General features: G+C 42.8%; 1 protein-coding gene across 1 annotated transcript in view; it reads left to right on the forward strand.

The window, feature by feature from the left end:
- The window catches only part of DIPK2B (divergent protein kinase domain 2B), a 69,434-nt gene that overhangs the window by 14,260 nt on the left and 39,567 nt on the right, over window positions 1-15,607 (forward strand). The window contains exon 2 of the mRNA XM_004713196.2: window positions 9,064-9,328. Within this exon, the coding sequence (XP_004713253.1) occupies window positions 9,064-9,328 (265 nt within the window). The remainder of the gene's footprint in view (window positions 1-9,063; window positions 9,329-15,607) is intronic.

The raw sequence follows: 15,607 nt of genomic DNA on the forward strand, positions 1-15,607 counted from the left end.
TATATATATATATTACTTTCTTCTTCTTTCCTCTTTTTCTTTTTTCTTTTCTCCTACCCCACTATCAGGTTTGCCTATCATCCTCCCAGATACATTACAATTGATCAAACATGACCAGGAACACTACACCCTCTTCACCATCATTTTCAGAACCCTTGCCATTCCCCTTTCCCTGTTATTATTGGCTCACCACTTCACTGCCCCCACCTCCTCCCCTCCCATGCCACCCCAGAACCATCAGTCCCATCGTAGTCTCCATGGGATTTCTTGTTCTGCCTATCTTATATAGACACCAAGAGAAAAGAAGAAAAAGAAAGAAAGAACATACAAATAGTGCCAAGTCTAACTGTTATCCTGACCCAGAGTAGATGAGTATCTCTGTCAAATAGAGAGCAGACCCTGTTATAATCAATCAATCCAATTCCCTTTTCTTTCAGGGTTCCATATCCCAGGACGCACTTACCTAACTGCACTTAGCCTTTTAGTCCTCAGCATTCATGACCGAGAGGCGGGCCTTCTACAAGTCCCCATTGCTCTTCCTGCAGTCAGGGATGGAGTGGTCTAGTGCCCCCCAACACACACACCATTACACCTTTAGACTTTCAGTGTGTCCCCCTTGTGAATAACCCCCAACCAGTTCAGATGAGGTGCCAAGTATTGCCCCCTAGTCAGAAATCTGCAATTGGGATTCCTCAGGGACTTTGTGGCTTTGCTCCCATTGCTGGTCTATTGCACTCCCCTTTTGGTTTGCCCCCATGTGAGTGGGTCAGACCCGCCACTCTCCCCAAACTGTATCTTCGGTGCTGTAATCTGTTGTGCTGTCATCTATGGAAGGAGTGTCATGTCTCAAGCTGAGGCTGGCCCTGTGGTCCTCTCTGTGAGTGAGCTGCTCTGAGCAGGAACAGTTGTTCTCAAGGATTGACGCACAGGAATGAGATCTACTGTCTCTCCCCCTTTCCGGTGGAGACATAAATAATACCCTCCCCTTAGATGAATTAGTGCCCTGGTCCCCCGTTGTCATCTTTTTCCTTCCCCCCTCTGTGGGCCATAAAGGTGTATGATGGGGGAGGGGGAAAGACGTCTTTCAGCACAGGTGCTATCTGTATCATTCTTTCTTTTTATTTTTTTTAAGACATATGCATCTGTATTAGTCCGGGTTGACTCGAGAAACAAATCCAGAGACACTTATTGTGTGTAAGAAAGAGCTTTTTTTAAATTTTTTTAAACATTTTATTAGGGGCTCATACAACTGTTATCGCAATCCATACACACATCAATTGTGTAAAGCACATTTGTACATCATTCTCAAAACATTTTCTCTCCACTTAAACCCCCGACATTAGGTCCTTACTTTTCCCCTCCCTCCCCGCTCCCCCTCCCTCATGAGCCCTTGATAGTTTATAAATTGGTATTTTGTCATATCTTGCACTGTCCGACGTCTCCCTTCACCCACTTTTCGGTTGTCTGTCCCCCAGGGAGGAGGTCACATGTAGATCCTTGTAATCGGTTCCCTCTTTTCTACCCACTCTCCCTTTACCCTCCATGTTTCGCCACTCACACCACTGGTCCTGTAGAAAGAGCTTTATATCAAAGAAAAATTATAATTTGAGAAGACATCCCAGCCTAGTCCAGATCAAGTCCACAAATCCAAAATTAGCCCATATGTCTGATACTAGTCCATAAATTCCTCTTTAGACTCACGCAGCGCATGTAATGATGCCAAATGCAGGAAGGTCACAGGTTGGTGGGTGGAAAGTCTGGTGGATCCAGCACTGAAAGTATCTCAGTGCTTGTGTGGGTCTCCGCGTGTTTCCTCCAGCTCTGGGGCTCTGGTTGCCATCAACATGACTCCATGTAGCTTGTCAACAGGAATATGCAGCAGAGAGTGCATCCCACCTCCAGAGAAGAAGAGAGGAAGTTCCCAGAATCTTCATGAGAAGGCCATGCCCACAAGGAGGCATCATCAGGCTGTGACCTGATTGACAGGCTAAACTCCACCCTTTCACTCTTTTATTAAGTTGACATGAAATTGTGCAACTACCATACATCATTGGGTTTGGTCTGACTCTTGCCAGAGTATCTGATCCTCAGGCCGGGAAGTGTGTGCAATGTGCATTTTCCCCTATGCCTATTCTGCTGTTTGAATTTACCTCAGTGGACTGTTATACTTGTCATTTTGTGCTTGGTTAGCTTCACTCAGCATAATATCCTTCAACTCTTTCCACAAGACTAGGTACTTCATCTTTTCATCACTATGTTTTAGGGATGCATAGTACTCCATTGTGTGTACATACCAGAGTTTTTTCATCCATTCGTCTATTGATGGAACTTTAGGCTGTTTCAAATTATTTGCTGTTGTGAACTTCACAGTGATGAACATTGGAGCGCAAATGTCTGGTTGTAGTCTGTTTCTTATTTCTTCTGGGTATATGGCCAGTAGTGGAATTGTTTAGAACCTACCTTACTCCAATATGACTCCTGGTGGTGTGGTGGGTTACACCCTGGGCTGCTAAACACAAGGTCAGCAGCTGCTCTGAGTGACACAAATGAGGCTTTCTACTTCCATAAAGAGTTACAACCTTGAACAAGTGTGGGCTAACTCCATATCACGATATTTGAATTATTCACTTGTACAGAATAAATTCGTATATGACTAGATGCTATTTATACAAACAATGGGAATTGGATGTCAGGCAAAACTTACAACAATATTCACTAACAATTTCAGCCACAAGTATGCCAGAATAATACATATCTCAATACGGCAATTAGGACATTAAGTAGTAAGTCAATGTTGATCCCCCTACAGACAGTTCAATACTCTTGGTATAGCTGTCTTCTGCTTTTTCACACACCATGCAACTTCCGTCCTAAGTCCTCGGGTTATAGGTGTGATTGAGTAGCGCACAGTTCACTTAGTGTGGTTTCCCCCTCAAACCCTTTGGTATGGCCTTTGAAGCATATTGTGTACCTTGAAGATCCAGGATTCAATGCCCTTGTGTTCTAGGGCACTTGTCCAGGGTCCCCAGGGGACGTCCTGAAATTCAGACCAATGTGGCTTATTAGGTGCATATTATCAGGCACACTCCCCCTTTAGAGTCCTTAAAAGTACAGTGTTTAAAAACTTAGTATCATGGGCTAACCAATGACACTATGATCCAACTTCCTTATGCTCCAGGGAGGTGATAGGGAAGATTCTCTACCATAAATTAACAATATGTCTCTAAGGTGAGCCAGAGCCAGATAAAATACATAGATTCAGAAATGGATTTGGGGCTCACACTGAATCATAGCTTCAATCTAAGAACAATTAGTTCTTACAACATGGCCCTGCTCGAAACTTGACCTCATGAAAGTAATGCAAAAGATATGTATGCTGTAGCAAAGTGTGGTGAAGAAATTAGATGGTGCCCGGCTCTCAGGTAGCATAGTGGCTGGGGTCTTAAAGGCTTGTTTTCAAAAAAGCAGTCATCTAAGGGAGACATCAACTAAGTCCACCTGGAAGAAGCACATCAACGTCCATAACCCAAGGATTGTAAATTACATAATCCAAAGCCAAAGTGGGGAATAGTGTCGGAGCTTAAATTATGAGATTCTGGTTTGCAGAAGGCTCTGGATGACTGTGGAAATCCAAAATACCTTTGCAGGATCTACACAAGGAATCCGCCGCTGGTGATTTCCCTCTAACTATAATTGAGGTATGGGAATAAATGGATTACCAGAGAGTGTTGGAAAGACAACTATAAAAGATTAAAATGATCAATCTCACTTGAACAGATAAAACCTTGTCACTTGCTCTCCCTTCTGATACACTTTGGCTTGATCTGGTTTTTAATATGTTCTGTGGTTTGTTTGTTGTTTTTTTCATATTGGGGCTTATCTCTGTTGCATTTTGTCATTGTGGGTAGACTTCTTGAATCTTTGCTATGTGTTTTTCTTTGTTTTTGGTATATGAACCCCAAGATTGATGAACCTATAGCGACAACAACTGAAATAAGGGTTCCTGGGGGGAACAGTGGCAGGGAGTGGGGGTAAAGGGAAGCTGATATCCAGGAGTTAAGGAAGGAAGAAAAATATTTTGAAACTGTGGAAGCAATTTTGTAATACTGCTTGATGTGATTGAACTATGGAATGATATGATGTCTGGATTAACTCTTAATAAAATGGTTTTGAGGGAAGGGAGAAGAGAGAGAATTACACAGCTGCAGGTCTGCCCTGTCCTATAGGAATGCTACGAGTCAGAATTGACTACATGGCAGTGAGTTTTACTCCAGCATCAGGAGCCTAGGTGATGGTGCTAGGTAAGCTTTAGCTTGCTAACTGTAAGGTTTGCAGTTCAAACCCACCAGCCACTCCAAGGGAGAATGATGAGGCTGTCTACTCCTGTAAAATTTGCTTCCATAGAAGGGTCTCTATAAGTCAGAATCAACCTGATGGCAGTGGTTTCACTCCAGTATGATCTCATTATCCCAACAAAAGAAAAGCAGGGTCACCTATGTACAAGGGTTAGGGGTTTAACATATATGTATTTAGAAGGAGACACCATTCAATCCATAATAGCCGCCTTCCGAAATGCTAGATTGCCCAGAGCGGAAGTGCATTCTTCAAAGATGCAGAGGCCTGGGCTTTCATTTGAGGCTCTTGAGCTCCCCAGGTAAGTTGACCTCTTTGCTCTTGTAAGTTTGTGATCGCTTTGGTTAAAGCTACGTCATATAAATTAGAAAACAAAACAATCTAAGCTTTGGTTAAAGCTACGTCATATAAATTAGAAAACAAAACAATCGAGCTACAAATTATTCCAAAAATCCTTACCATTGAGTTGTTCGATAAGAATCCTATTTAAATTCAATGTATATCTTATAAAGCCCAAATTCCATTTGAATCAAGACCCTCAAATTATTAAGAATAATGGGGGTAAATGTTCTTTTAGCAATTTTTTGTACACAAAACAAAAGATTTAACTTGCTTCCCTAATAGAAATGTGGGCATAAAGCTGGAGAAATTAGTATGGAGAAATCATTCTGGATAGAGGAAATCAGCAGATTATTACACTCCAATTTATCTTTGGGGAATGACTGAACTCTGGTAAGGCCATTGTGTGAACTTTGACATCTCCTGATTCCCTAGATACATGTTGTGCTGCTAACCCCAAGGTCAGTAGTTTGAAACCATTAGTCACTTCTCAGGAGAAAGATGAGGCTTTCTACTCCCTTAAGTAGTTACAGTCTCCGAAACCCACAGGGGCAGCTCCACTCTTTCCTATTAGGTCACCACGAGTCTGAGTTGACTTGATGGCAATGAGTTTGTTTCGTTGGTTAGTTGGTTGATTGGTTGGTTGATTTTGAGTCCCCAGATAGCTTTGCATTTGGTGACCATTTAACAGCCACTCTGTTCTGAGATGTGGTTGATACTAATGATTTAAATCTTTGGACTGAAAGAAAAATCAATGGGGTTCCTTGGGGTTGGATATGAAGGGGTAATAGTCTCCCCATTACAGACCCAGGAGCCTAAGAGAGCATTTCCAAGCCACAGTGCATGAACCAGTGTAGCAAAGGACATGGGTTTTGCTGACAGACTGCCCTGAGTTTGTGCTCCTCCTTGGCAACATATTGTCTCACCTTGGGCATGATAACTAAGCTCTATAAGCTTCCATTTCCACACTCGCAATATGAAGATGGAGCATTAGGAAAATTTAAAATGACCGCATATGTCAAAGTACTCCCTTTACAAGGAGTAGGAGCTTAATAAGTGGCAGTTAGCTTCAGTAAAAGTGTGCGGCCTTGGAACCCCTGGGAGTGTAAGGCAGTTCTACCCTGTCCTGGGGTTACGTGCCATAAGAATCTACTCAATGGCAACTGGATTTGGTTTTTGATTTTACTGTTGTTCCTTCCGGCAGCTCCTCGGGTGAAGCCGACAATTAACATGCTCAGCAGCTAACTGAAAGGGTGTCAGGGGGGCTCACCAAGGCACCATGGAAGAAAGGCCTGGCCATCTACTTCCTGAAAAATTAGCCATTGGGTCCCTTCTGCGCAGTCACACGGAACCAGCTCCCGGACCTGGAATCAGGCCACAGCCTCCTGAGCCGAGCCCTCCGCTTCCCTCCGCCTGCGGACCACGGAGCCCCGCAAAGTGAGGGAGCTGCGGGCCTTCATGGAAAAGTGTAAGCAGGACCCGAGCGTTCTGCACGCCGAGGAAATGCGCTCCCTGACGGAGTAGTTGGAGAGCGTGTGTGGTAAAATACCACCTGCTACTCATGAAGTCAAATCAGAAGAAAATACCAAGGAAGAAAAGAAGACAGATAACCATTAAGTGAGGAAAGTGACCTAGAAATTGACAATGAAGATGTGATTGGACCAGATACGGATGCCTCTCAAGAAATGGGAGATGAAACTGGAGATACCTGAAGAGATGATGGATCAGGCAAATGACAAGAAAGTGACTGCCATTGGTGCCCGGAACGACAGAAAGCTGTTGATGTATTCACTGATGCCATCAAACTGAATCCTCGCCTGGCCATTCTTTATGCCAACAGAGCCAGTGTCTACATCCAATTCCAGAAGCCAAATGCTGCATCCGAGACTGTGACAGAGACATTGAAATGAATCCCGATTCAGCTCAGCCTTACAAGCGGAGAGGGAAAGCACACAGACTTTGGGGCCATGGGGAAGAGGCTGTACATGACCGTGCCCTTGCTTGTAAACTGGACTATGATGAAGATGCTAGTGGAATACTGAAAGAAGTTCAGCCGAGGGCCCAGAAAATCGCAGAACATCGGAGAAAGTCTGAGCGAAAATGTGAAGAGCGAGAGATCAAAGAAAGAATAGAACGAGAAGAAAGCCCAGGAAGAACATGAAGGCGTCTAGAGGGAGGAGGAAGCTAGAGGACAATCAGGAGATCAGCATGGCTCCTTTCCAGGTGGCTTTCCTGGGGGATGCCTGGTAACTTTCCTGCAGGAATGCCTGGAATGGGAGCGGGTATGGCTGGGATGGCAGGAATGCCTGCGTGCAACGAGATTCTTAGGGATCCAGAGGTTCTGGCTGCCATGCAGGATCCAGAGGTTCTGGTGGCATTCCAAGATGTGGCCAAGAACCCAGCAAATACGTCAAAGTACCAGAGCAACCCTAAGATGATGAATATCATCAGTAAATTGTCAGCCAAATTTGGAGGTCAAGCATAATGCTGTTTGACAAATAAAGCCCTTACTGAAAAGCAAGCTAGAGCATTTAATGGATGTCGCAATAATACAAACCAGTGTACCTCTGACCTTCTCATCAAGAAAGCTGGGGTGCTGCGAAGACCACCCTTACCCTGCGACCCCAGTGCCGCTGGACATTTTACAGTTGTTTTTCATTAGGGTATTCATTCAGATCACGTGTTCCTTTTAGGAAGTAGAAACTTCCAATACTTTGTAAATCTTAATAATACCTAAAGCACAAGGGTGTGTTAATGCCTACATTTTTCATTTCTAGTCATTTTGGTTTTGTTTCTTTGAATTGGTTTTGTTTCTTTGAAAAGATAAAAGATGGAAGATGTATCACTCTAGCTTGGGCAAAATTAAGGCTTATCAAGCAGAGAAAAATACAACTCATTTAAATTGATGCAATTGAGTTACATGGATAGCAACTTGAGGCATACTGATTTGTCCTTTTAAGTGCTTTATCTCTTCCAAAATAGATTAATTTCGATGATAAAGCTTGGGACCTCACCAGTATTGTGGAAGAACTGCTGTAGGGACTGGGGTTGGTTGGCAGGATGGCAATGGTCTTTCTACATTTTAAGTAAGATGAGCCCTTTTGCAGGCGATATGTACATCTGACACTGGTGAAGGGATGGTTTCTGTAATGCTGCCATGAACTTGGCTAGCTTACTTTCTTCTTGTCCAATGTCTAAAATAAATGTTTCAGATTATTTCCACATAAGGAGAAAAAAATAGCCATTGAAAATTCCATGTAGGTCTTGGGGAGGAGACGAGCCTGTCAGGGTACTATGTAACAACGATGAGAAATACAACTTTCCTCTAGTTCCTAAATGTTTCCTCCCCGCTCCCACTACCATGACTCGAATTCGACCTTGCAGGTCTGGTTAGACCAGAGGATGTACACTGGTACAGATAGGAACTGAAAATCCAGGGAATCCAGGGTAGATGAGCCCTACAGGACCAGTGGTGTGAGTGGCAAAACAGGGAGAATGGGTAGGAAAGAGGGAACCGATTACATGGAACTGTGTGTGACCTCCTCCCTGGGGGACAGACAACCGAAAAGTGGGTGAAGGGAGACGTCAGACAGGGCAAGATATGACAAAATACCAATTTATAAACTATCAAGGGCTCATGAGGGAGGGGGGAGCGGGGAGGGAGGGGAAAAATGAGGACCTAATGTCGGGGGTTTAAGTGGAGAGAAAATGTTTTGAGAATGATGTACAAATGCGCTTTACACAATTGATGTGTGTATGGATTGCGATAACAGTTGTATGAGCCCCTAATAAAATGTTTTAAAAAGAAAATTCCATGTAGTACCGTTCTACTCTGAAGTCCCTGGGGTCCCCATGCGTTAGAATTGAATTGATAACAACTGATGTTGGTTTTAATTCCTTCTGCACCAGTTGAATAAAGAAAATGCCGTTTATGTCTGCCATACACCTCCCTTGCCTTTTCTGAAATCACCTATATGCCTCCGTAAGCCGGAGGCAGAGTCCTTGGATAATGTGAACACTTATTGCACTTGGATGCCAACCAAGAAGTTGCTAGTTTGAGTCTACCCACAGGTAGACGGGCCTCGGAAGAAAGGACTGGCGGCCTCTTTCCAAAAACTAGCTACTGAAAACTAGAGAGCAGGGTTCTATTATGACATGTCTTGGGTCACTAGGAGTTTCCTTTTGTTTTTCATTTTGAGCAAACAAAAATGGTCTTCTCACCAGAATTTATTTGGAGCTCCCCAGACTCCAGAGAAGTAGCTGAAATCAGGCTTTGCCGGTTTCCAGCCTTGGCAGCGTGCTCAGCCCTTCTAGTTCCTGCTTCATCTCTCTTGCTCACAGGCCGATCTTAAAAAGGTTCTTTTCCTACAGGTTTGGCAACTGGCTGGCTTCTCCACTCAGACTTCCTCCTGAATACTTGCCTTCTTATCCTGCCAATTACTCCGATGATTCCAAGACCTGGCGCCCCGTGGAGATGTCTAGGTTGGTCAGCAAAGCGCAGAATGAGCTCTCTGACAGGAGAATCTGTGCCTCGGCAGCCGCCCCAGAGACCTGCAGCATCGAGCGTGTCCTGCGGAAAACCGGGAGGTTCCAGAAATGGCTGCAGGCCAAGCGCCTCACACCAGACCTGGTGCAGGTGAGTGTGCAGGCCAAGGGGTGGTGCATGGTGGCCAAATGGAATTTGCGCAAGATTTATAAAATGGCTGCTGATATTTTCTTTTTCATAAGGAAGGGGGAAATATCTGGTAAGGATGAAAACATGAATTAAAAGAAAGCTAAAGTACAGGACAAAGAACTGTCATTCTGGTGGTATCTTCTAAGGAATAACTATCGTTCTGTATCTTCTAAGGATGCTCGTTTGGCAGAAAGAAGAAAACTTGTTTAGCGGCGGCGTGTAACGAAAGATACCAAGATTGACAGAGTACTTAATTTTAGCACTACACATTAAAGAAGAAAGGGGCCCAATCATGCATTTCCATAGAACACATTTCCATAGCAATGGACTTTTTCCAAAGCATTACACTGCTCATTAGGATAGAAGTACCTAAAGCGCAGGTACTATTTTCTATTTGATAAACAAGAAAATCAAAATACTAGCACCATGCCTGGGGATAGTGGGAATTCAGTAAACATTTGCAAAATAAAAGCGCAGTCATGTCAAGTTAATGAATGTCAGAATTAGCAGGGTTACTGAGATAATCTAGAAGTTCTTCCCCTCCCCATTCTTGAAGGAAGAATCTCAAGGTATTTGGTTTAAATGCGAGATCAACAGGTGGGCAAGTAAAGGGCCTGTGTCAATATGTTGCCTTGTATCTCTCGGCAAAGTATCATAACATCACCTACATTGCTTGGTAAAGATCAGTGTTTCTGTGCTGGTATCTTATTCAATTCTGTATCCCGATATAACACCAAATCAAACCCGCTGCCATCAAACCGATTACAATTCATGCTGTTGTTGTTGTGAGGTGCCATCTGATCTTGGATGGAATTCAGCAAAATTGTACTTGCCTGGATATTAACGATATTGTTCTACAATGTGAGCGTTCTGTTGAGTCACCTTTCTTTGGAATGGGTACAAATACAGAGCTCTTCCAGGCAGTTGTCCAAGTTGCTGTCATCCAAATTTCTTGACTTCCAGTGATTCATTAAGTTGTTGAAATATTTCTATTGGTATTCCATAAATTACCAGAACCGTGGTTTTGACTAATGCCTTGAGTGCATCTTGGACTTCTTTCTTCAATACCATTGGCTTTTGATCACATGCTACCTCTTGAAATGGCTCAGTATCAGCTGGTTCTTTTTGGTACAGTCACTCTGGTGTATTCTTTCCATCTTCTTTGGATGCTTCTCGCATCGTTCGATATTTTGCCCATAGAATCGTCCAATAGTGCAACTCAAGGCTTAAACTATTTCTTCAGTTCTTTCAGCTTGAGATATGCTGAGCATGCTCTTCCTTTTGTTGCTTTATAATTCTAGGTCTTTGTATATCTCATTATAATGCTTCCCTTTGTCTTCTTGACCTGCTGTTTGCAATTTTCTGTTCTGCTCTTTTCCTTCATAATTTTTCCATTTACTTTAGTTAGGCTATGATCATGAGCAAGACTCTCTTCTGCCATCCACTTTGATCTTTTCTTTCTTTCCTGTCTTTTTAATGTCTATTTTCTTTCTCATGTATAATGCGCTTGATGTCATCCCACAGCTCAACAGGTCTTCCATATTTAGTGTTCAATGCAGCAAATCTGTTCTTGAGACATTCTCAAAATTCAGGTAAAATAGACTCAAGATCGTATTTTGACTCTCATGGACTGGTTTTAATTTTCTTCCGCTTCAATTTTAGCTTATATACAAGCAATTGATGGTCTGTTCCACACTCAATCCTGGGCTTCATTTTAGCTGCTGATATTGAGCTTCTCCAACATGTCTTCCTACAGATGTAATCGATTTGATTTCTGTGTATTTCATCTGGAGAAGTCCATATTTGCTATGAATAAATCATTGGGCTGGCAAAATTCTATCATGTTTCTATCACCAAAGTCATATTTTCCAACTACTACCTGTTCCCCTTTGCTTTCATCTTTGGCTTTCCAATTGCCAATAATTATCGATGTATCACGACTGCATGCTTGGTCGATTTCAGACTGAAGACAGTGATAAAATTCTTCGTTTTCTATGTCACTGGCTTTAGAGGTTGGCATATAAATTTGAATCTTATGTTGCTGTTAGGTGCCATCGAGTTGGCTGCAAAACAAAACAAAATACTGCCCATTCCTGAGCCATCTCATGATTGTTCCTACGTCTGAGCCCATTGTTGCAGCCACTGGGTCCTTGAGGGCCTTCCGCTTTCTCTCTGCCCCTCCATGTTACCGAGTATGATGTCCTTCTGCAGGGACTGGTCTCTCCTGACAACATGTCCAAAGTACGTAAGAGGAACTGTCACCATCCTTGCCTCTAAGGAGCACGCCAACCTTACTTCTTCCAAGACTTATCAGTTTTTCCATGGCTGCTAAAATGTTTGGCTGATTTTCATGAGGTTTAGAGTATCTGACAATGTCCCACAGGCTATCCACAAGGTTTTCAGTGGCAGATTTCCCTGAAGTGGACAGTGTATTCCTTCTTCGCAGTCCGTTCTTAGTCTGGAAGCTTTGCTGAAGCCTGTTTAGTTTATGGGGCCCTGATGGCACTTGAAATACCAATGACATAGCTTTTGGCATCATAGCAGCATACAAGACACTACAGTACAACAAATTGACAAGTAGTGGAAGGTGTAATATGGTTGTTGAAAACTCATGAATGGATGAACAAGAATTGGAAGTTCTCTGCTCTTCCTGAGTAGCTGCTCCTTATTCTCTTTCTACCTCAGTTTTTAGCAGCATGAACCAGGACTTAACTGCAGTTTTCAGACCCTAGCAATCTTTTCCCTAAACCACAATATCTACCTCGATCAAGACATCTAAGTACATCTAAGATGACATTAGATGTACTTGGCAGATTGCATTGGACTTGCTCCTAGGATATTTCCCACCAAAAATTTGTTATGGATGTATCTAGAGGTGAGGGAAAGTTAAAGAATTTTCCTCAGTCCAAAGCCTAAGTCCAGTCTAGTTTTACTGAAGATAATTCAAAAATAAACGTAGCAGTACATCGACATGGAATTGCCAGAAATTTAAGCTGGCTTCAGAAAAGAATGTGAAACGAGGGATACCATTACTGATGTCAGACAGAACTTAGCTGAAAGCAGAGCTCATCAGAAAGATGTTTCCCAAATCTTATTGTCTATGCAAAGTCATTTGACTGTGCAGATCATTACAAATCATGGGAAGCATTGGGAAGAATGGGAAAATTTAATTGTGTTTATACAGAACCTGTACATAGACCAAAAGGCAGTCATTCAAATAGAACAAGAAAATATTGCACGGTTTGAATTCAGGAAAGGTGTGTGTATCAATCTTGTATCTTTCCACCACACTTATTCAATCTGTATTCTGAAAATAATTCAGAAGATGGGTTACATGGAATCAAGATTGGAGGAAGACTCATAACCTTTGCTTGCTGAAAGTGAGGAGAATTTGAAGCACTTACTGACAAAGATTTCAAAAACTATAGCCTCAAAGGACATTTATAGAGGTCTAAATACAGGCATGTATATATGTAAATACATTGATATATAATGGTAGAGGAATAGATCTATGTACATATATTTATTTATAAAGTATTACAACAGCAGATGGACATTGGGTCTCCAGTCAAGCACTCCCTCAACTCGACACAAGAACACTTTGTTCTACTAACATGGCACTCTGCTGCTCACCTTCCCCGACACGATCACTGAAGACAAAATGAGTGCATAAGCAAAAGTAGTGAAGAAAGCTGATGGTGCATGTCTATCAAAAGATATAGCGCCTGGAGTCTTAAAGGCTTGAAGATAAACAAGCAATCCTCTAGATGAGAAGCAATAAAGCCCACATGGAAAAAGCACACCAGCCTATGTGATCATGAGGTGTCGATGGGATCAAATATCAGGCATCAAAGACCCAAAACAAAATCATATCGATGTAAATGAGGGAGGGCGTAGAGTGGAGACCAAAGCCCAACAGTAGTCAATGAGACACCCCCTGTCAGAAGGGCCACAAGGAAGAGACTAGCTAGTCAGGGTACAGTATAGCACCGATGAAACACACAACCTTCCACTAGTTCTTTAAGGCTTCCTCCCCCACCCCACCATTCTCATGACCCCAATTCTATCTTACAAAGAAAAGAAGTCGCAACACAGGGAATCCAGGACAGATGAACCCCTCAGGACTAATAAGGGGAGTAGCGATACTAGGAGGGTAAGGGAAGGTGGGGTGGAGGAGTAAGGGGGAACCGATCACAATAACTGACATATGCCTCCTCCTCCCAGGGGTACAGACAACAGTAAAGTGGGTGAAGGAAGACAGGGGTCAGTGTAATACATGAATAAAAAGAATAATTTATAAATTATCAAGGGTTCATGGGGGAGGGAGGGTAAAAATGAGGAGCTGACACCAAGGACTCAAGTAGAAAGAAAATGTTTTGAAAAAGAACATACGTACAGATGTGTTGGGCACAATGGATATATGTGTGGATTGTGATAGGAGCAGTAACAGCCCCCAGTAAAATAAAATAAACTACAGCCACAACATAAAACAGAAACTCTCAAGACTGGACCAATAAACAACCTCACAATAACTAGAGAAAAGATTGAAGTTGTCAAGAACTTCATTTGACTTGGAACCTCAGTTAACATTTGGACCCATAGAAGCAGCAGTCAAGAAATCAAATGATGCATTGCATTAGGCAAATCCGCTGCACAAGACCTCTTTAAAGTATGCAAATTTGTCACTTTGAGGATTAAGGTGTGCCTGGCCCATGCTGTGGTACTTATAATTGGCTCATATGCATGTGAAAGCTAGACTATGAAATAAAAAAGACTTAAGAAGAATTGATGCCTTTGGATTATTGTGTTGGCAAAGAATGTTGAAAGTACCATGGACTACCAGTATCATGAATATATCTGTTTTGGAAGAAATACCGCCAGGGTGCTCTTTAGAAATGAGGATGGTGAGACTTCATTTCACATTGTTCGGACATGTTATCAGGAAGCGCCAGTCCCTGGAGAAGGGCATCATTCCTGGTAAAGTAAAGGGGCAGTGACAAAGAGCAAGACCCTGCAACAAGGCAAACATGTCAGTGATTGTGAGGATGGGCTCGGCCCTGGCAATGTTTCTTCTGTTGTATATAGGGTCGCTATGAGCTGGGACAAATTCAACAGCAAGTAACAAAAACCACAAGGTCAGGCTAACCAAGTGAATCTTGGGCATCAAAAACTATGTACCTGTGTTATCCGGGGTCCCAGGTCTAAAGTCAGAGTCTTGAGAGAACTGGGCCGTTCAGTGTGGGAGTTGATTATGTGTATATTTGATCATTTTAATGCTATCATAAGTAGTGATTTTTATTTCATTCCCCTGTTATTTGTAGCCAGAATATGGAAATGTAATTGATTTTTGTATCTTATCCTTGCATTCTTCCCCCACCAAATCTAGATATGACTCTAGAATCCTCTTTGACTCTCTTCCAAGCAGGTAGACTCTACCTTTGATCTCAGTTGGAATAAGAGCGGAAACTAATTCCTACATGGCCATTAATCTCAGGCATGGCAGAAAAACCTGTCAGAAACGAGTCCTCATTTCTAATGTGGGAATCATGAGCTGTCTATGCTTCATATGGGAGTTTCAGGAGCTAACTAGAGAGAGGTTTTAGGATGGTCTGTAGGAAGACTTGCTTGCTCCTTTAAATCATCCCACACAGCTCAATGCCAACTCAGTTCATCAAAAGAGCCAGGCATGGTGTTCTCTCTGGGCATGACTCAAGTCGATTTTCTCTGATTTCCTCAAGGTCCACTTTCCAACAGGGATCATGGTCAGCACCCTCAAGTGTGTATGTGTGTGTGTGTGCACTGGTGTATGATTTGGGAAGGGAGAGAGGCCCAAGGAACTCACAGGCTTTGTTCAGAGAGCTGGCAAGGGTCCACAGAGAAGAGAGTAAAATCAAAGATATGAAAGGAAGAGGGATTTGGCTGGGGCTGGAGCCTCAGAATCTTGATTGGTAGTCCTGCTTATAAATAAATAACATCAACTTGGATGAAAAGCCCCAGTAGTCATTTTCAGAAGCTCAGCTAGGGAGGCCTTGGCTCCCTTCCTGCAGGACCAAATGCAGCTTTGTATTAAGAACACTGTCTCTTGAGTCACAGACAGCACACCATGGCTGCCAAGGAGGTGTGGGGGTAGGACCTAAAATCAGGAAGAGGGTGGAACAGTGCCCTGTATATGTATGTGTGGTTGTGCATAGCATTTATGCTAATCACATGACTTTTCACATCTGGAAGATGCATTGTTGT

Source organism: Echinops telfairi, unplaced genomic scaffold (genome assembly GCF_000313985.2).
Source record: "Echinops telfairi isolate 266 unplaced genomic scaffold, ASM31398v2 ScPeMD7_19;HRSCAF=73, whole genome shotgun sequence".
Lineage (NCBI taxonomy): Eukaryota > Metazoa > Chordata > Mammalia > Afrosoricida > Tenrecidae > Echinops > Echinops telfairi.